Source organism: Charadrius vociferus, unplaced genomic scaffold (assembly GCF_000708025.1).
Source record: "Charadrius vociferus isolate BGI_N301 unplaced genomic scaffold, ASM70802v2 scaffold139, whole genome shotgun sequence".
Classification (NCBI taxonomy): Eukaryota; Metazoa; Chordata; class Aves; order Charadriiformes; family Charadriidae; genus Charadrius; species Charadrius vociferus.
In genome coordinates this window covers 913269-934332 of record NW_009650169.1, presented here as the reverse complement: position 1 = coordinate 934332, position 21064 = coordinate 913269, and the positions used below count along the sequence as shown (strand labels likewise).

The 21064-nt window shown below is 44.5% G+C and overlaps 2 protein-coding genes across 2 annotated transcripts in view; one reads left to right on the top strand and one right to left on the bottom strand.

The window, feature by feature from the left end:
* Positions 1 to 1252: 1252 nt before the first annotated feature.
* Positions 1253 to 20022, bottom strand: DHX57 (DEAH (Asp-Glu-Ala-Asp/His) box polypeptide 57). The gene is given in 23 exon segments (XM_009892479.1): positions 1253 to 1396; positions 1504 to 1704; positions 2720 to 2854; positions 3282 to 3356; positions 4698 to 4835; positions 4958 to 5041; positions 5141 to 5236; positions 5920 to 6196; positions 6975 to 7175; positions 7448 to 7621; positions 9123 to 9219; positions 9575 to 9691; positions 10735 to 10937; positions 11685 to 11739; positions 12411 to 12562; positions 13755 to 13879; positions 14663 to 14858; positions 15134 to 15255; positions 15396 to 15589; positions 16655 to 17466; positions 18220 to 18387; positions 18669 to 18821; positions 19823 to 20022. Coding segments are annotated over 23 exon segments (4119 nt in total).
* A 543-nt stretch (positions 20023 to 20565) lies between these two features.
* MORN2 (MORN repeat containing 2) overlaps positions 20566 to 21064 on the top strand; it is a 4079-nt gene continuing 3580 nt past the window's right edge. Inside the window, 1 exon segment of the mRNA XM_009892518.1 lies at positions 20566 to 20599. Coding sequence (XP_009890820.1) covers positions 20566 to 20599 — 34 coding nt within the window.

Genomic DNA, 21064 nt, shown 5'->3' with positions numbered 1-21064 from the left:
CTCGTTTCCATTTATTCAAGAGGATGCCGCTTTGAAAGTGCATGGAATGCTGAGGTGACAACACGGAATCTGTTGCTCTTTCACACCACAGCCACCCTGAACTGGTGTATTTGTTCACCCACATGGCTGTGGGCCACACGCAGACACAACGCCGGTAACAGCGGTTACTCTGGTTTTGCTACTGCAGGTGAGAGCAAACCTATTTCACATAAGGCACGTGCTGTTATGTGCGACTGCTGGCGCATCAAGCGGCTCAGCATTGCCATTGCGCCGCGGCGAAGGGAAGAAGAAAGAGTTTGTTATCACTGTGGCGTTTCACCGTGCTCTTCTGCAGCACTCTGCTCCCCAGAGCAGGAGTGTGGCTAAAAGTTTGCAAAAGTGGGATTCCTTTCCCCCTGGGCCCAGTGGCAGCAGGACTGCCACCTGGGTAGGGGTGGAAGGGGGTTAACCATGAGCACTGCCATCCAGCCCAGCATCCATTTTTGGCATACCGCAGCTGTCCCGCTCCTCTCTTTTACTTTTTTTTTTTTTTTCCACTCTGTGTTTGTGGCGCGGGGTGTGCTGGAAAATCCTGGCTTTCAGGGGAAACAGCTACACTCTCCTGCAGTTTCCTGCTGTAACCAGAACAGCCTGCACCAAGCCAACGAGGGACTCCAAGTGATCTGGCACAGGCTCCTCACTGGAGGACACGCTCTAAATCCATCTCGGAACCCCCCTGATGCCTATCAAAATGCGCTCATGTTTTTAAGGGCTTTTGGGTTGAATGGTGAGCAAAGCAATGCCTGGTCGGCCAAAACTGACTACCCCTGTGAAGTCCTGGCCAAAATGTAGACGTGCGTTTAAACCAATTTGGGAGCAGCCTGTGATGTCACATGCTGCGTCCAGACATTACTAACAGCCAGTTAGCAGGTAGTTTTGTGACCAGAAAACACTATTGCCAGTGTATAGCCTCATGAAAAAAACCCCAAAACTTTGTATTTTTACTTGGAGGTTTCTGTTCCTCCTGGGAGATTTGCCATTTTCCCATTTCCCGGAATGTACTGTAAGCCACCTTCCAACAAGCAAGCTCTCTGCAAACAAAGGGGAAAAAAAAAAAAACCCAACAGGCAAAAAAACCCCCCATCCATAGTACAGTTGCCAACTTGGTCTTCCAGACATCAGTGCCATGTTTTGGACAACAAATACATCAAGATACTGATGTTGCTTGTGCTGTTCTCGGGTAGTGAGTCTTTATAGAAAGTTGTTCTCAACATTACTGCGTGGTCACAAGCTTTACAATCATCCCAATGATCCGAGAGCCGCGGGGGCACACGCATAGATCCATGCTGGGATTCCTGATTTTATCCTGCAGCAGCTGGTCGAGTTCGCAGCGCAGCTCTTTCACCAGCTCAGCCACCTACCGTGCACAGTAAAACAGAGGCCCGCGTAAGGTATCATCTCCTGCATTCTAAAGTTAAGCGCAGCTCTGCAGCGCGCCCGGGATTATCCCTCCTTTTTTCTTACCTGGTGAGAGGCGGCCACAAAGCGTATCCACCCATCATCAAGCGAGATGACGAATTCTCCCTTCTGCAGCTGCATGTGAACTTGCCCACCTCCAAGCAGGACCAGCGGGTACACCGACACCATGCTGCAGTCCCGAATGAACACACGGCTGGTCTTGATTTTCTCGTGATACACCAGGTAGGGGCTCTCGAAGTGCCTCGTCTGGGAGACAGACACAACCTCCTCGTTAAAGTGCCGCATCTCGCCCTACTTGCTGAGGCAAACAGCGGCCTCCCCTGCCTCTTCTACAGCTGCAAAGAACAGCAAATGTGCCTAAAAGGCACCTGCATGACTAACAGACTCTGTCTGACGCCTGAGAGCTGCCGGTAACTTTGCTGGTTATCCCTTGCTCCTTCCCGCATCACGGGGAGGATGTGAGAAACCATCTAATTCATCCATATGGCATCAAGGCCCCAAGTTCTCCATGTCACGCTGAGGACATTATCATGTGCGGTTTTGCTACACTCTTTAAAAGCAAAAGTGATGAACAGTTCAAAGCCTTTATACCCCAAATACGCGGTTAATTATTAAAAAACCCGACTTTTTTAAAGCAAGTAATTTATATCCTGGAAAAGCAATGAATCATCAAATAAGGAGGCAGACTTCAACAGATAAATATTACCTATATCATGGCAGAGAGAGAAGAGCTTTTATCTAAGTATTAGCTATTAAGCTGGAAAGGAAATTAACTTGAGAGTTTGAGGACCCACGAAGAAACAAACCAGAGTACATCCCTGACTTATTTACCAATAAATAATTCTTCAGCTGAAGCGAAAAAGCCTGGGGAGGGGTGGTGGGGAAAAGCCATCTGCACATACACGCACGCGATCTCAGGCTGCACCGAGGAGTAGCCAGGGAAGCACTGCAACTCCAACGCTTCTGGGTGCAGCTTCACGGACGCGGCTTAAGAAAACATGAACTTGGCAGGGGGCGGGGGGCGGGTGTTACTGCATCTGCTAATTCCACTCCAGAGGCTGGAGTTTACCAGGGTGCCCCAGAGGACGCTCTTTACTCAGAAACACACCATTATTTACACTTCTAACAGGGGACTTTGAGTATGAAGATTTTTTTTTTCTTTAAACATCGCGAGGGACCCTCACTGTAATCTCCACTGCTCAGGCAAAGGTGATTTCTTTTGTAAAAAAGAGCATGCTTTGCAGAAGAAAAGAATCCTGACCTGATAATTCACAGATGAAGGGTGAATGTGAACATAACCGTCATTTTTGGTAACAAACTTCAGCTCTTCTGCTTTTGGTTGCATTTTGACCGCTCCTGTACTGGTCTTCTGGTATTTGCTCTCTGGCTTTTTCACCTGTAAGGCAAGATAAAAAGTTATACAAATCTGCTGTAATAGAAAACCTTTTAAGCTTATGTTTGAGTTTTATCAAACCCAGAAGTTCTCAAGCAGTAACACGACAAGTTCACCAGGGGCCAGGTATGACACTCAGGGTACTGCCTAACCGTGCCTGTTCATTTGTAACCTCAGCTTTCTAAAAGCTGTAATTTAAAGTGGCTTCTTAAGAACATTTGCTGCTGGCGTCTGCGTGATGCTGAAATCAGCTCTTGGGAACAGCAGCAGTGCAGACCGGAGGTCAGCTGCCTGGCTCAAACACTGTAAGCAGTGAGCTTTGGCAACCTAAGCCAGGCTCAAGGCTGCCACGATCAGCCTCGGCTGAGAGCAGGCGGTGTGGCTGTGACAGAGAGCAGAAGGGAAAAAAAATGAAAAAGCATTCTTTTACCTGGACAACGTTGGGATACAGCGCAGCACACAACATAGCTGAGATCAGCTTGATGTTCTCCGCGTTGGAATTTGCCTGTGAAATGAATGCATGCATTAGGTACTCTACAGTAAGTCTTTAAAGGTAAAGCCCCGCTTCTGGAATGATTGAATTCCTTGAAACTGGGTGTGCTGCTGCGTGTTATAGGGGTGGACCAGTCTTCCCAAGGTCTCAGGCTAGACCTGGGCTGTGTTCCCCCTGCTATAATGGAGCAAGTTGGCCACAAATTATCTTAGAATCATAGAATGGTTGAGTGTGGACGGGACCTTAAAGACCATCTTGTTCCAACCCCCCTGCCCTGGGCAGGGACACCTCCCACTGGACCAGGTTGCTCCAAGCCCCGTCCAACCTGGTCTTGAACACCTCCAGGGATGGGGCAGCCACAGCTTCTCGGGGCACCCTGCCCGAGGGGATCACCACCCGCACAGGGAAAAATTTCTTCCTGATCCCTAATCTAAATCTCGCCTCTTCCAGTTTGAAGCCATTCCCCCTCATCCCATCACTCCATGCCCTTGTAAAAAGTCCCTTCCCAGCTTTCTTGTAGGTGCCCTTCAGACACTTGGAAGGGGCTCTAAGGGCTCCCCAGAGCCTTCTCTTCTCCAGGCTGAACAACCCCAACTCTCTCAGCCTGTCCTCTGGACCCACTCCAACAGGTCCATGTCCTTCTTGTGCTGAGGACTCCAGAGCTGGGTGCAGTACTCCAGGTAGAGTCTCACCAGAGCGGAGCAGAGGGGCAGAATCCCCTCTTTTGCCCAGCTGGCCACCCTGCTGGGGATGCAGCCTGGGATGGGGTCGATGCCGTTAGTGCTGAACATAACTGTTCCCTAATGTCTGGTTACAAAGAGCGAACGCAAGCACAAGTTGTCCCAATGCACAGTGAGACTCTGCAGCCACCAAACCCTTATCACCTCATCGTGTAGCCCTGGCTCCAGAGGGACTGCGTTGTGAGGACTGTCCACAGGGCTGAAACATTTCACTGCCTGCTCTGTAATGTAATTCTCTTCCCAAAACAAGGCTGGCGCTAATCCCAACGTTGAGGCCAGGTCCTGAGTCAGTCCCATGCCTTTCCACCACTTGCTGACTTCTAACACGTCAGGTCAGCAGTGTTTCACTGTCCAAGGGAGCGTGTTTCAGCTCATTTCCACACACGGGACGGGACTCTTCTTTCTGGGTGCGTGAGGCCCCATGCAATCGAGGCTCACACCAGCACGAGCGATGTACAGGGAGGAAGAGCAAAGCAGGCAGGAGGTGACTGTTGCCAGTGTGACATTACAAAGCCAGGCTGTGGTGAGAAGCCCACCAGTCTAGAGCCCACCAGGCACCCAGGTCAAATGAAAAAAGTGCACCATTTTGCAGCAGTGAAATGCCGTCAATTACCTCTTCTCCTGTGGCATCCAACACGCCATCGCCTCCTTGGCACCACTTCTTCTCAATGTCCCTGGCTCTTAAGCCCTCCTTCACAAACCCGATGTCAGAAAGCAGCTCTGTGAATTGCCGTTTCAGACTGGCAATTTCCTACGAACGGACAAAGGGCTGTGACAGGTGCCACACAGAGTGAGGACAGTCTTCACCGTTGCTTATTTTCATCACTAGGACTCTGCCAGTGTCCCTGTGCAAGGCCACAAAAAACGACTTACCTGAAGAACTCTTCCCGACAAAAAGTTCTCCCTGCAGTAGTTGTAGCTTGCCTGAGAGCCCTCCTTGATACTTAAACGCCACCCCTAATTGAGAGGATGGGAAGAAACCTTCAGTAAAATATTTCAGCTTGAACTTCAAGCTCAACACAAACCTCTGAGAGAGGCTACTGAGTTTTAGCTCACCTTATAGGCCTGGAGAAGAGCCAGGTAGTCACTGTTTCCCACTGCAAACTCCAACTTCTTTTTGTTTGCTTCTTCCCTTTTATCCCATGGCGACACCTAGACAGGCAGCAGCGGATTAAGCACGTTCTAGAAGATGCCCAATAAGCGTATGGAAAACACTATGCAATTAAATCACTGGAACAATCTATTTCCAACTCTTTCACAACTCTCCTCAACACAAACTCTTCGCACCACTAACGATAGCAATCAAAACTTCAAGAAAGTCTGTCTTTTCATGCGTGTTTGTGCATTGCAGTAGATTAACAACAGTAAGAGCACCTGTAAGTGCAGCAGCAGATTCAAAAAGCCGAAGTGAAAGCGAACACACAAACTGAGATTCAAACTGAGCTCGGTATTCACAGCTCAGGCACGTCAACTTCATCGTTATCACTTTTCCATAATTATTTCTAGTGGCTTCTTACATTACCGTTCATTTTCAATTTTTACATCAAATTTGGACACAATGGACTCACTGTACTTTTTAGTTCAGATTAAAACTACTACCCGCTCTACTGTTCGCTCATAATATAAATAACGTTCTTGTCGTTGCTGCCTGGTTTTGGTTTTCTGCTTATAACTGGACCTCTTTTTAATGAGCACTGCATTAACGTATCTACAATGCAAGCTAAAAAGGAGAATTAAACCACTCATGCGTAGTACGCTGCAAGTTACAACAGCGCTTTGCTGCTGCATGAAAACATACCGCTTTCAAAGCGGGATGCGGGGTTAAGAATACTTACAAAAGGCGACTTAAAGGCCAGACTGGCCGCTATCGTTAGTGCGGGATCCAAGCAGCGGAAGATGGTGCCGAACAGCATGAGCTTGCCAATCCTGACATCAACAGGCAGCGATGCCAAGTGATACCCCAGAGGGGTGAGTTTTTCGTCTGGAGTTAAGGCTCCTAAGTCTTGTAGTCGGAGCTTTGATGCCCGCAAAGACTCAGTTCTAGGGGGCTCAATTAGTCGCGATAAGACGGAGTGAAGACTCTGTGCAGAAAACATCTCCAGAATCTTAATTCTTAAGGAGGGGGGAGAAGAATTAAAAAAGAAAAAAAGAAAGAAAAAAACCAAACAGCTTAGTTCCATATATGGGACAAAAAAAGTAAGCTTTTAGAAAAACAAAGCAGAACAAAAAACCTACGGAAAACATGCCTCTAAGAACATGCTCCCTTAGGAGAAGCCTGTAATGCATATTTCAAGTCAGCAAACAATGTGAAATAATAGGTGGGGTGCGGCGTACTTCACCCAACCAGAGTCCTTCAGAACAGACTCCTATTTAGCACACTAGGGTTTCAAAGAAGGTTTTTACTGTAAATAAAAAAAATAATAAAATGGTGTTGTTTCTTTCCATATTGGACAGTGTGCAGCAGAGACAGGAGCGCCTCTTCATTTCGTGTTTGCACGATGGTGGTGCTTGATCCAGGCTGTGGCTTTACTGCACTACGCTGCACAGACACCACAGGAGAGTTTACAGCGTACAGGGACAAATATCTGTCTTCTCCGGCAACGAGAGATCTGAGAGACGTTACCGTTTTTCCTAGGCTCAGGAGAGAGCTAAGGAACGTGAAGGCGGCAAGGGAGAACAGGTGGAGGGTGTGATTAGGGGGGCGCTCTGGATGCAGAGGTCAAAGCAACCAGCCAACAGAGCCTTAGATCTCCAGAGCAAGTTTCTTGGTTTCACAATGTGAGAAAACACTGAGGAAGCTAAACACCTCGGTGTTCCAGGTGCTCCCTGCGGTGGAGGAAGGACATGCTGTACAGTAGCTTTGTCAGGCAACACAGGAACAACAGCTCACCTTAGACAAAGCTGCTCCAAGGGCACTCTTTGTATTTCTGGTAACTGCTGTTTTATAAGCTGATGGTTATAGTGATGGCTACTGAAAAGATGAAAGCAGACGCCGGAGGCTACGCGGCCTGCTCGCCCTTTCCTTTGCAGAGCATTGGCCTTGGACACAAATGTGTCTTCCAGACTTTCCATTCCTTTGCTTGGGTCGTATCTACAGGACAGCAAGAAACAGGCTTACATTCATGAGGGCAGAGTGAACAGGCTGGACATCAAGCAGGCAGATGCTGTCAACTTCCGTACGGACACTATCCCCACCCCTGTGGTTGCATCTGAGTCTAGACTGGCTTCCTCCACGTTGGAGCAGCTTTCTGCAGTTCAAGTTCCTTCAAGTTTTTCCCAGCTCATTGGAAAGCTGAAATAAGCAGCTCAAGGCATAAGAGCAGTCTCCCAGATCACAAAGCCCTGAGGAATGAATCCCAGTACCTTTTCTCTTTCATTTTTCCAGAATCAATCACATAGACCACATCATCAATGGTGACAGATGTCTCAGCAATGTTTGTAGAGATGATGATTTTGGTAACTCCTGTGGGAGGCCTGAGGAACACAGACTGCTGTTCTTCACTAGACAGTGAAGAATGAAGCGGATAAACAACACACCTGGAAAGACAACAGGACAGCATTTTCAGTGCATCTCCAGCCTTTTCCCTCTTGGGAACAACCTGCCTGCACACACTTTTGCCCCACTAGTATTAGACACTGCCCACAGCCATTCGAATCAATATAAACCCAGCAAACCTCTCTGCCATATCACCTTCAAGATACAGAATCGAGATGTCTCAGCAATGTTTGTAGAGATGATGATTTTGGTAACTCCTGTGGGAGGCCTGAGGAACACAGACTGCTGTTCTTCACTAGACAGTGAAGAATGAAGCGGATAAACAACACACCTGGAAAGACAACAGGACAGCATTTTCAGTGCATCTCCAGCCTTTTCCCTCTTGGGAACAACCTGCCTGCACACACTTTTGCCCCACTAGTATTAGACGCTGCCCAGAGCCATTTGAAGCAATATAAACCCAGCAAACCTTCTGCCATATCACCTTCAAGATAGGCACCACGTCTACCCATCTCTTAAATACCTCCAGGGATGGTGTCTCTACCACTTCCCTAGGCAGCCTGTTCCAACGCTTGACAACCCTTTCACTGAAGACATTTTCCCTAATATCCATCCTAAACTTCCACTGGAGCAACTTGAGGCTGTTTCCTCTTGTCCTATCGCTTGTTCCTTGGGAGAAGAGACTGACCCCCGCTCGCTACCCCCTCTTTTCAGGGAGCTGTAGAGAGTGAGAAGGTCTCCCCTCAGCCTCCTTTTCTCCAGGCTGAACACCCTCAGTTCTCCCAGCCACTCCTCATCAGACGTGTCCTCCAGACCCCTCACTGGCCCCATTGCCCTTCTCTGGACACGCTCCAGCACCTCAAGGTCCCTCCTGTAGTGAGGGGCCCTAAACTGAACACAGCACTCGAGGTGGGGCCTTACCAGTGCCGAGTACAGGGGGATGATCGCCGCCCCAGTCCTGCTGGCCACAATATTCCTGATACATGTTCTAAGGTAAGGTGGAGAAGTTTACAGAATGGACAGGTCTCAGAACAGAGTTGAGCAAAAATTCTGACTCTTTTGCAGAGTCTAGAATCTGCCATTTATAACGCCAGACTGGAAGAAATCACTCCAGCTAACCTTTGCTGTGGACATTTGTGTAAAAACCATTTAGTCAATTACATCCCCAATTAACAATCTAAGGCCAAATGAGGGACAACTGAATGTGTCTCAGCAAACATTCTGAAACAGATCAAGGGTCGAGGTGAAGTTTTCAACAGTCCACTGGATCATGCAGAGCACAAAATGGATAACACTCATCACTAGGGTCTCCAAGACCTTCAACAACTGACCTTCCTGAGTTGAAGAGAAAAAAACCAAAAAGAACAAGCCAATAAGATAGTAGAAAACAATTACCCTGACTAGAGTCAAGACCTCCACATCACAAGCTGTCTCCCACATTTAATAACCTTTATTTATCCCTGGATAAAGGCAGGCTTTGTGCAGGAAGCTACTCTCTATTTATGGGTAAAGACCAATAGTTTTGGAGCTTTTCTGCCTTACCTCTTGCTATGCCTGTTATTAAAAAGAGCATTTGACTGCAGCTGCTCATAAAGCATCTTGATTTCTGCTAGACCAGGCAAAAATATCAACACAGCACCTATATATGTAGATTTAAAAAAAAATAAAAATAAAAATCACTCAACAGAAAGGACAGCATGATATTTTATCAATGTGCAGATGGCTCAAGTCAAAACTCCAGCTCTGATTTGCAATTATTGTACAAAAACCACACAGGCTGCCACAGCCCCTCACCAAAGACTTCCAAAGTAGACAATTCTCTCACCTTCCCTATCCCCTGTATATCAGGGACTTCGTTACTCAGCTAGAACTTTATTTTTTTCAAAAATAGTTAGTAGCTATAGAAACTCTGCATGCACAACGTTAGCTTTGGGCTGTCTTTAAGCGCACAGCCTCCATGAATCTACTTTATCTCTCAAGCACAATGAAATTACCTGGGGGGTATGAATGTCTGCCGGAAACTATCCACTCCAGCAAGGCTTCAATTAATTCCAGATTAACTTTGTCCAAGTCCATGACAGACATCGTTTTCAACACTGTCTTGTTAACTCCTGGGGAAAAAAAGGAATAAAACACACAGTAAGCCCATCTCTTGTAAAAAACTCCTGCTGGATGCACTGAACCAGTGTAGCTGCACAACCAACCACACCTTGGTTTAAACAGCATCTGGCTTAGACCAGACAGAGGCAGCTCCGTAAGTGATTCAACGCCTCACGTTCCCCCTTCCAGGCTTCCCTCTGTTTCAGCTCTTCCTTTCTCGTGCCTTACGGGGGCTCACACCTGCCCTGTGCACAGCCTAGACCAAGATCCACCTACTAGCAGGACAACACGGCGTAAGAGGAGCCGAAAGCCTTCATACGGCCACTGACCGGTACCTCCAGGACTACCTTTTCAAGCTCTCTCTTCTCCCTTCCAATGTTTCTTACATCAACTCAGTTAGACAGCCAGATTCCCTTCTGATCTTCTGAGATGATAACTGTCTAGCAAGAACCTGAAGCTTTTAAGCAATGGCGTTCACTCAGTACCACTATGGAGCTCACCATAAGGGTGTGCAGGGAGGAAGTCTTTAGGACTAACCACAAGGAGGATATCGATGAGAGAGCGGGAAGTTCATGGAGAGGTCTGCCTCTCTTATTGAGCCATTCACAGAGTGACTGAATTTCTTAGGAAGGAAGGCTCGTCATGCTGAAGTGACCTCCTCGAAGTGGGCAGATATATGCTGTGTTTTAAGTAAAGCTGCTCGGCAAGAAGAGAGAAGAAAGTGGCATTAACAAGGTATCTGAAAAGGGACGGAAACAGATGTTAGCTGAAAACTGTCCATTTTCAGATGCTAAGAACTGCTGTCAGCCAATACATTTGTTCTAATTTAAGAGAACAATGGGTTCATGGGGGGGTTTGTTTGTTTTGTTGTTGTTTTTTTTTTTAAGCTGGCAGGAGGTTTCTGATGTCATCTAGAAATAGCGACCAGCTTAACTTCACAAGTACAAAACCCTGAATTATACACATGCATTAAACATACATCATCATACACTAACATACCACATTGTCTGGTGAGTGTTATGTGCCAATTTATTAGATTTAAGAAGGAGCTCACCTTTGTATCGCGTAAGCAGCTGCTTCAGAGTTAATTTTTGGTCTGGGTCTGAATCTCTGACAACTGTGTCAGTGCCTTCCAGAATGCCAGCACGTCTCAGGTCCTCCTCTACTTCTTCAAATGCAGTTCTCTTGTGTCTCCCATTCTGTTTGCTTTCTTGCTTTGTCTTGCGCCTGTAGGGACTACTGTCCTCTAAAACATACCTGAACAGCAGAAGAACATTTAGTGGCGTGGAAAGAAGCCTAACAGTCTCCTTCTACTAATTAGCTACAGAGACAGGGTATCAAAAGTATTTATACATAAATCTGAGAGGAACTTTGTGGAAGTGGGCTGCAAAACCATAGACAGTATCAAAGTCAAGGTGTCCTTCCATACCAGGATGTTAGTCTTTTAAAAGCTGTGATGCAAAAGACTAGGACCGCAAACTTGATCTTGACAGCTAAGCAGGCAGCTCAGAGGAACAATCCGCAAGGAATTTACAATAGCTGATCAATTTACACTCTGGAATGTCGGAGCTGCTGTGACTCCCCAGTAACTACAAATGGTAACAGGAATCTGGTACCCAAGCTGCAAGGTAGGGCTCACAAGAAGGAACCGTTTGGTATCCTGCATTTTTCACCTTCAGTGCTGAAATCTACCTTCAGATTTCTTTTGCTTGCCAATGTCTAGCCATCACTGAAACAAGCAACAACTCTTCACGGCAAAGCTCACCTTTTCTTGAGTACTTATGTGGTATCTAATGCAGAAAGGCTTGTTTTGGCATGAGATCCTAGACCCCACTGCAGCATAAGAAGTATGGGTCAGTGCTTTAGCAGAACTCCAAGACCGCAGGTGATGGGGCAGACTGGAGATTTCGTTTTTAAATTTAGGCACAGAAGAAGTGCAGTCTCAAGGTCAGTAGTGCAACCTCAAAGGCCAAATACATCTCAGAATGTTTGGCAACTTCATACCTTGTCATTGCAATCACATCTTCCAGAAAAAACTGATCCACAGGAAATGTTCGACCTAAAAGGAAACATGAGAATAAATCTACGTGCCACACAAGATGCAGAAAAGGGGAAAAAGGCAGAAGATGGTTATCATTTCACACGCGTTTTTACGTCAGACATTGGGTTCACAGCTCTCATCTATACTGCACTTATCAACACAATTTCTGTCTAGGACAACGAGTGGATGTTTTCCAAGCATGGTTTGGTAACATGCATTTACACAGCCAGAGAAGGGCTGATACTCTTACAGGAACATATCCATGAGGGTCTCTGTTTCTGTCATGGTAACAACTTAGCAATTTAAAATGCACATTTGGCTAAATGTGTATGCATCCAGCTGCATCCTCTCACTGCTTCTTTTTCACAAGGATAGAGAAGAGTCTTCAGCTGTGGTGAACCTAGCTCAGGGAACCACGTACTGCATGCCATGTCAGTTTTTTTCTTTTGGGGAAGGAAACTCTGCTGGTATAGAGACAGCACAAAAAAGGCTCCATTTCCAAGTCCTAAATCTCACTGGTCTTTCCTTCTGAGCCCTTGGAATCATAGCTCTTGTATAAATCCTCATCTTGCCACTTTGCAAATTAGCCCCTTGCACTTGAATTGAGAAACACTTTGCAAGCAGAAATACTGAAAGCAAACCCCTAAAACAATGAACGTGACAAGATAATAAAAATGAACGGTTTTCACCTGGTATGTTAATAATTGGACAGGAGTGAAAGTACTGAGAAAAAAGCTCGGCATTTTTTTAAAGCTCGCCATTCAAGGTGGCACTCATTAGTATAATGCGCAGGTCTGGCCTCTGAACCATTATATCCTTCAAAACCAGCAGCAAGAAGTCACTGAAGAAAACAAGCAAAAATATATTTGAATTTCTTCAGTGTTGACGGTCAGAGTATTTCTTTTTTTCCTCCCCATTCTGTCCACCTTTCCTGGTGTTTTCAATAACACAGTGATACCATCACAGCAGCACGAGCTTCTCAGAATGGCTGGAGGCTAATAATGCAGTAAATTAATGGAAGGCAACTTGCTTATTTTTTAGTTGTCCCTTAACTAAGAGTCTCAGGATTACTCGGCAAATTCATTTAAGAAATGGAAAGCTCTTATAAATGAATTACATTCTATAAATTCACAGATATTAATTACAGGAATAACAACACAAGATAACAAATTAACTCAAAGTAACAGATGAGTCCTTCTTGCTCCTCTTCCTCACTGGAAGAGTTATTCAAACTTACCCACTCTTCCCTGCTCGCTGTATTCTTCCCGACGTATTTATAGCTTTTGTGGCAAGCCGAGAAGCCTGGCTTGAAATGATTTTTGATGAGAAGGAAGAAGTATGCTTGAGACACAGAAGCCCTTTTAGGAGGCTGAAATGTAATCTGAGCTGTAGAATAACAGGTCATATTGAAAGCCTCCTGGAAACCCACCACATTGCAGTGTCTCACAAGGAAAACATCAAAAAAAAGGATCCTTTCCTTAGTTTACAGAGATAATGACACACATTATCTTTTGCCTGGCATCAGCAGGCAAAGGGCTAAAACTATTGGAGACTGGCGAAGGATAGGATAAGACTGCATAGAACTAGTAAAATCTGCAGACTGGAAGAAAACATGAGCACTTGTCCCTCGCAGGTGCTCTGTTGAAGCCTGCATCACGAGAAATAATTCCCAAATGGGCGTGTGAAGAAGTAGGGTATTTGGTAAAAGCTGAAACAAGGGAAGAATAAGAACCAGACAACTGTGGTTAAAAAGTTACTTAACCCTTGAGCCCCATCCAAAACCTCTTTTCAACACCACTGCAACGTGATGGTAGATTGAAGACACAGAAATTTAAGAGAGATGTACTTTCTTTGCAAGCTGCTGCAACACAGCTTCTTACTGCCCAAAGACAAGAACCCAAAACCAGACTGCTTTGACCATCCCATGACTGCCACAGGATCAACAACTCGGACTTCAGTTACTTGCACTTTAGTCACCTTTATCCTTCTGACTATGTTTCTTCATTTCGCTTATGGGATAAGATATTATTTACCTTTCTTCTGTTCTTTCGTGAACTTCGTCAACAATAACATGTGTGATTCCCTGCAAAGTCAGATCTCCTTCCAGCCTTCTCAGCAGCACACCAGTAGTGCAGTACAAGAGTCTCGTAGCTGAGGACTTGAAACGCAAGACAAAGCACTCAGTTGATTTTGTGCAACTTAACATAGCACAAAGAGAATACGAGCTGCTGTAAATCATTTGGTTTCAGCTGACTGCCAGGTTTAACAGAAAGGGAACGAGCAATCCCTGCTGTAGATGGGCTGAACGATTTGTCTTTCTTGATTAAAACTTAAGAGCATCTGCTTCTTACCAAGGGGCACTGCTAACTATAAGGGGTAAACAAAAAAATCTGAACTGTTTTTCCCATGGAAGTTGATTTCTGATAAACAACTCAGATCTCTGTCCCTAGAAAGATTTAGTAAATCTTTTTTTTTTTTTTTTTTTTCTTTTTCTTGGAAAAAGCAATCAGCTGCAATGTAGACAAAATTTCACTTCCAAGACAGCAGTCTGAATTCAACCCCCCCTTCTGGCTGACTGAAGCTGTACCCTTCAGTCCCCACTTGGGAGACAAATGGAAGCAGAGACAAGAGGAAATGAAGTCAGTAGCCTTCCAGAGGACAGTAATATTACTCATACTCTCAGACCCCTTCACCTGTCTCAACAGAAAGCAAAACATCAATACAAGACATAGTATTGCACTCTTATTCTGTGAAGTGGATTGAGCAACTTGAGATGAAATAAAAGATACGGTATATTTCATAATATAATGTAGAATATAGGTGATACAGACTTGCTTATCTCACTACATGGCAGATATAGGGCAGAGATTCTGTATGCTAGAGACGCACTAAGCACATTTTAATAGAACTAAAGGAAAACCAACAAGCAAAGCATATATACCTTCACACTTTCTAGACGGATCTGATATCCAACAGTGAGTCCAACCCTTTCTGTTCTTTCTTTGGCTACACGTTCAGCCACAGAAATGGCAGAGATCCTGCGAGGCTGAGTGCAGATGATGTTTGCAACTCTGCTTGGAGATCCTTGCAATGAAGCATCCAAAATAAACTGAGGAATCTGAGTGGTTTTCCCACATCTGCACAACAAAATCGGGGATTAATTAAAAAAACCCAAACCAAAACAAAACACAAACCCGACACCTTCCATCCATGTAAATTAAGGATGACTGCATTCCACCTGAAATTTGCTTTGTTTCATTAGCACTATCCTTCACATGAAGTTCACCTAGGACGGCTTTCACTGCTCACAGATGGACCATGACCCTAACCTTTTCAGGACATGGATACACATTTCAGATTTTTCTGTGTATACTTTGATACACAAAGTCTGTATGTGCCATCATACTCTTACCCCGTCATGCCGCTCACAACAAGAACTTGGTGGCTCTTCAGCAAATCAAGAATGGTTTCTCTCTCTTGCCACGCAGGGAGCTTCTGTCTTTCATACAACATGGACTGGAAGTGCCTAGAAGACTGAAGCACAAAAACGGACAGCACAGCAGTAAGACCACCACTGGACGGGAACAGAACCATTTGGAACAGCAGCCTGTGGCTTAAATATTTATTTTTCTAAAGTAAGCATGAAATCAGATATTCTATTCTGTCCATTATACCTTTTTCAGCCGAAATCGTGTGCAGATTTTAACATTTTCATTAAACAGGGACTTTGCCTGCACATCATACTTTTTGGACAGCTTTTTCTTGAGGTTGACGTAACTCTCATTCTCCACAACAACTTGTTCGGGCTCATCTTCCTCCTCCTCTTCTGCCACCTCCTCTTCTTCCTGAGGCTCTGACACTGTTGAGGCTTGAGACAAAAAATGTACAGTTATAGGCAGTCTTGTTATGAAGGAAGAGGACCTCATCAGCACTGAAGAAAAGAGACGTATTCCAGGAGCATTCTTGACAAAGAACCTTGTTAGACTGGAGCCAAGAGTCTGCAGGACTGTTTAGGACACGCATTTAGCTCAATGCTACGTTTATCTAAACAAGGTATTTTATAACATAAGGAAGATTTTATAACATAAGGAGGATTATTTGGAAACTGATTTCAATTTCTGACTTTCTGTGGAGCTGTTAAAAAAATGGAGGAATTTGTTTTACTATAACAAAAAAATAGGCTGTCACTATTTAGGTGCTCCAAAACGTGACACAGTTGTTCTTGAAAACTCTCTTGAAGAAAGTTTGCCTTAGACAAAACAGGTTTGAAATTCAGAGCTTGAAAGTCATCTATGCCACAGAGTTGCTGTCACCCTGTCACAAGTGATATAGTCCCAACTCTCCCTCTGTGAAATCAACCTAGTTGCAATTGCTTGCAGAAAAAGGCACGATACCTTGAACGACATTCTAGAACAGCCTGCAACATTGACTTAGCCTTAAAGCCATATTCACAAAATCAATTTTGAGGAGCTATTGGTAATTTTAAGTAATTTTTTTTTTTTCTAAAAAGATGTTTCTGAAACGATGAGTAGCAGATGCACGAAAGCTTGCAAACAACCTTCCCTGTTCCCCTTCCAAGCACACTTCTCTGGCCAGCTTTGGTGAGCTCACACCACATCTCTCGATGGCTTTTTACTGTGTGGTAACAGGCATCGTTCACTCTGCCAACCCAAACTCATTACCTCTGTGATCCTTTAACTCAGTTCTTGCCAGCAGAAAACGTCTCTGCTGCAGCTTTATTATGGAAGAGACTTCCTGAGGCACAGACACATTACGGATCTGGATCACCACGTGACCTTTATCTCCAGAAATAGATTTGGAACAGATGCCTGAATTGGGCTCTCTACCTTCTCCTTTTTTTTTTTTTTTTTTTTTTTTTTTAATCATTCTGACTGCTCTTAGCCCAGAAACCGTAGAGGAAAATTTAGTGTACCTTCAGATACTCGATTTGAACCAGATGTACTCTCTGTCTGTAGCTTTCCCGAAGGTGTTGCCAGCAGGGACATAGGAGGAACACTATACTTGTGGTGAGTATTTTTAAGCAACTCACTTATTTCAGATTCATCTTCTAAGCAAGTCACTAAGGTGTACACCACTGGTTCGTTAGACTCTGCAGCTATCAAGGCCTTTCCAAAGAGGAATTCAGCAATGTGTAAACGACAAGCAAAAGGTAGATTCTCGTCAGTGGAATAAAATGCCACAAGAGGCGCCTGGAGTGGATACTTGTTTTCTTCAGGAAATCTTACTTCAAGTTCATATACAGGACCATCACTGTTAGCTCTGAGATGAGCATCATCTACAGGGTTCCTGGCTGGTTTTAGTGGGTGGTTTGGAGGGAACTCGTGTCCAAATCTGCATTTTGAACCAAACCTGCAGCCTCCTTGGAGATAAAATTTACATATTTCCTTTGAAGTCTGCTTTGCTGCATCCCTAGTACAACCACCCTTTTGTTTAGATTTGCTGAACTTGTTTGCTATGTACTCCAATTCCAAACTAAAAGTCCAAACTCGGTTTTGAATTCTTTCTACAAATTTCTCTCCATAGATTGACCGGAGGGCAAAAGCCTCTTCTTGTCTCTGTTCTAAACATTCTTCTTGACTGGCTTCAGCAGCTGTTGCAGAAATTTGCATCTTCTCTCCGTATCTTTCGGTAAAACACTGCAATAGCAAATACTCCAGTGATGCCCCAATATTGCCGTTGCAGGATCTTAGTACTGTCCTACAGCGCTCACTGTCAAAACCATACCTGCAACAAAACAGAGACAACGTGGCAACAAATAAGTAACAGAGACTTGTATGAAGCAAAATAATCACAGATCTGCTTAATCAGGCTTACAGTAAGGAAGCATGTATGGCATGAGATACTATTACTACTACTGGGGGGGGAAAAAAAAAATCATACCAAAGTATTTATGCCATTAAATGACAGTGGCAGACAGTAATTCAGAGTCTGTGGAAGCTAGCCTGTCATTTATATGGTGACAAATTAGTTTATGTGGCAACTATCTCACACCTCAGAATGTAGCACATAATAGCTACAGGATTAGATTTCCCAGTTGAACTATATAAATTAGACTCTTTAAGAAAAGCTGAGTCCTAACACATACAAAACACTCTCAAACAAAGCAAAAATATTTAATAAATGCTCCTATCTGAGCAAAATGGATGAAGAACACTTACAAGGTTTTGAAACATTACCTACCAGCAAGAAACATACATATAGTAGTAATGGTCCCTGAGCTTTCCCAATATCTGTTTCATTGTCTTAGAGAAAGAACTGAAAACTTCACTGAAAAAAGGCTGGAGCAATTTATTTCCATAAAACAATTATTTTAAATTCATCTAGTTGAGAATTAAACTTGTAGGAGATACAAACTCATCAGTTCTGCACATAGAACTTCCCTGGAGTCAAGAGGAAGTCCAAGCACTGAGGGCTTACAGTATCGAGACTAGCGAATTACCTCTTCACGATACAAATTAATGCACTGAAAAGCATCACCTGGAGAGTTTGTGCACAGCAAATGAAGACACTTCGCTTTCCACAATTCTGTGCTCAGCTGGCTCAGCAGACGACCTTGGTATTATGTCAGAAACTTCCTGATCTGTTGACCAGCACTGTTCATCATCAAGGTAATCAGGTTCGTCGTCTTCACCAGAACCAGCTACTCTGATAAAAAGAGTTATCAAATTAAAATGAAACAAAATTATACTATTCAGTAGACACAAAACTCTGCCTCTGCAGTTTGAAATCATCCATGTAAATGGAGGATTCTGCTACCCTTTTCCCAGAGTTAATATTGTAGAAGAACAAAGCAGGCAAAAGTGGCGGGATTTCAGAACATATGGAAAGTTAAGGGAAAAAAGAATACTGTTTTCATTTCTAATAGTGTGCCTGTTAAAGTGTGCTTATCTAGAAGAGCTAGAAGTAGTGCCTCCATTTAAACTAACTCTGATTCAGGAGCCAGCTCCTGCCCTTGAAGCTCTTGAAGAAGTTCTTTCACTCTTCTCTGATTCTCTGATGTCATGTGTATGGTCTGCAGGGGCATTCTCGCTTCGGGTCTCTGTTTCGTTTGTCCTCCTCTTCTGGCAGGAGCATTTGATCTAAAAATTGAAACAGAACATAACAATGACTTATTTGCCTGGCTCAGGTGATCTGGACTGAATTGGGATGTGTTACGATCCAACCTTGTAGTTCAAAACAGGAAAACCGAAATAAAACAAGTCCATCACCTAAGTGTTACTCAGTTGGGCTCATTCTTACATGACCAGGACGTGTATGACTCTATCTGCGCATACACAAGCATGCACATATGTATTTTATCCTATGACAAATCCAAAGTGATATAATAAACACCTTGCTAGGTAAAGCTTTTCTCAGACTACAGTACAACCACATATTTCTAAGCTAGATTAGTCAGAACACTTTCAGGATACTAAATTCATTCTAAATTGCTTATTTTCCATGGCCCAGCTTCTGCTTTGTAATACACAAAAATTAACATCCTGTGTTTATTAGTGCTTTCTGATCAAAGACGCTCTGACATTATTTTATGACCAAATAAGAAAATCAGAGGTTCTAATATTTAAAAAAAAAAAACCAAACAATTGTCCTAGCCATAAAATGTTAAAAATATTCATCAAAAAAGACACGTAAAAACGGCTTCATACTGAAACAGCTTCATCACCCCTTCACTCTTCTGTATATTCAAAGATGTCATAGAATCATAGAATCATCTAGGTTGGAAGTCACCTTCAAGATCACCGAGTCCAACCATCAACCTAACACTGCCAAAACCATCACTCAACCATGTCTCTAAGCACCACATCTACCCATCTTTTAAATACCTCCAGGGACGGTGATTCCCCCCCTTCCCTGGGCAGCCTGTTCCAATGTTTGATAACCCTTTTTGTGAAGAAATTTTTCCTAATGTCCATCCTAAACCTCCCCTGGCGCAACTTGAGGCTGTTTCATCTTGTACTGTCGCTTGTAGAAGAGATCTGCCCCCACCTCTCTACAACCTCCTTTCAGAAGGAGGTCCAAAACCACCCCCAAAGTATGCCAAACATCTCTATGCCAAACCCCTCCAAATTAACAAAAAAACCTGGATTCCAGCCTTGGTTCCTCGAAGAGACAAAAATCATCTCCATCGTCCCAAATTTTGGTTGAACATTTCCTATTTCCACCAAGTTGAGGCTTGTTTGAACGGCCACTGCTGCCGCCTCCTCTTCCTCCTCCTCCTCTTCCTCTCCCTTTTCCTCCTCCTCTGTTGGGCTTTCCTCTTTTCCTCCCTGCTTAACTCATGTTCTCTTGCTGAGGAAGGAAAAAAAAAATAGCCTTTAGTTATGAAGATGATTTAGCACATTGCAAATGTCTAACTACACATTACATTACTTGTTCTTCCATGTGACAAGAGAATATACCCTCTCGAACTGCAGTTGATTACCTGTATATTGGTTTATCTGAAGGCACCTGAAGCAAAGCACATTCTTCTAGAACACTGTTAAACAAGTTCTGTGCTTTTGGAAAATAAAAGTAATATTCCTCACAACTGTTCAACCAAAAACTGCTTGATCTCTGGGAAAAGGATGAGCCTGCTAGCAGTGCTGCCTAGCGTGGAAGCTCCAGTTCTGCCACTCCAATGGAATTTTCTTGGACATGGGAGCCCAAAGTACAAACCTTCAGGAGAACTTTCAGAAAAGAAAGCAGCCTGTGCCCTGCCACTTTTTGAGTCAGGAGTCTGCAGGGCTGAGAGTAAAAAGGTGGAAGGGGAGCTGAAGCCAAAGACACAGTTTGTTTCCACATTACCCTGCTCCTACCCATCCCCTTCTGCAAGGAGTCGCCCAGATGGCTGAGCGTTCTGTGAAGCCTGGGCAGGGGAGTGATAAGGGACCTCTCTTGGAAAACAGAAGACCTGCTTTCCTTCTCACAGCAGGATCTTCACCAGCTCCGACACAACGAGCTCATTGATATTAAGTTGTTGGCAGTAACAGAATGGCTTCAACATTAACACACACCCCAGCATCATGCTCCTGTACGTGGAAAGCTATTGCAGGGTCGGGGGAGCAGTGGTGGACAGTCTGGCAGCACCTTACTACCCAGATCTTTGCACTGGCACCTCCAGAGCCAGGAGAAGGACTGACATGGCCACGCATGAGTGACAGCCCAAGTGAAGGCTTGGAAAGAAGCAAACTTTCCTTTTTTCTGGCAGTCCTCCCCGCAGGAGCTCCACCAGGGCTGGACGGGATTGAACAGACAAGCTGAGCCCGCTCACAGCGGCCTGGCACAAGCGAAGGAGGCAAAGAGGGTGAGCAGGGCGGCCGGACACAGCCACTCGCAGCCGTCC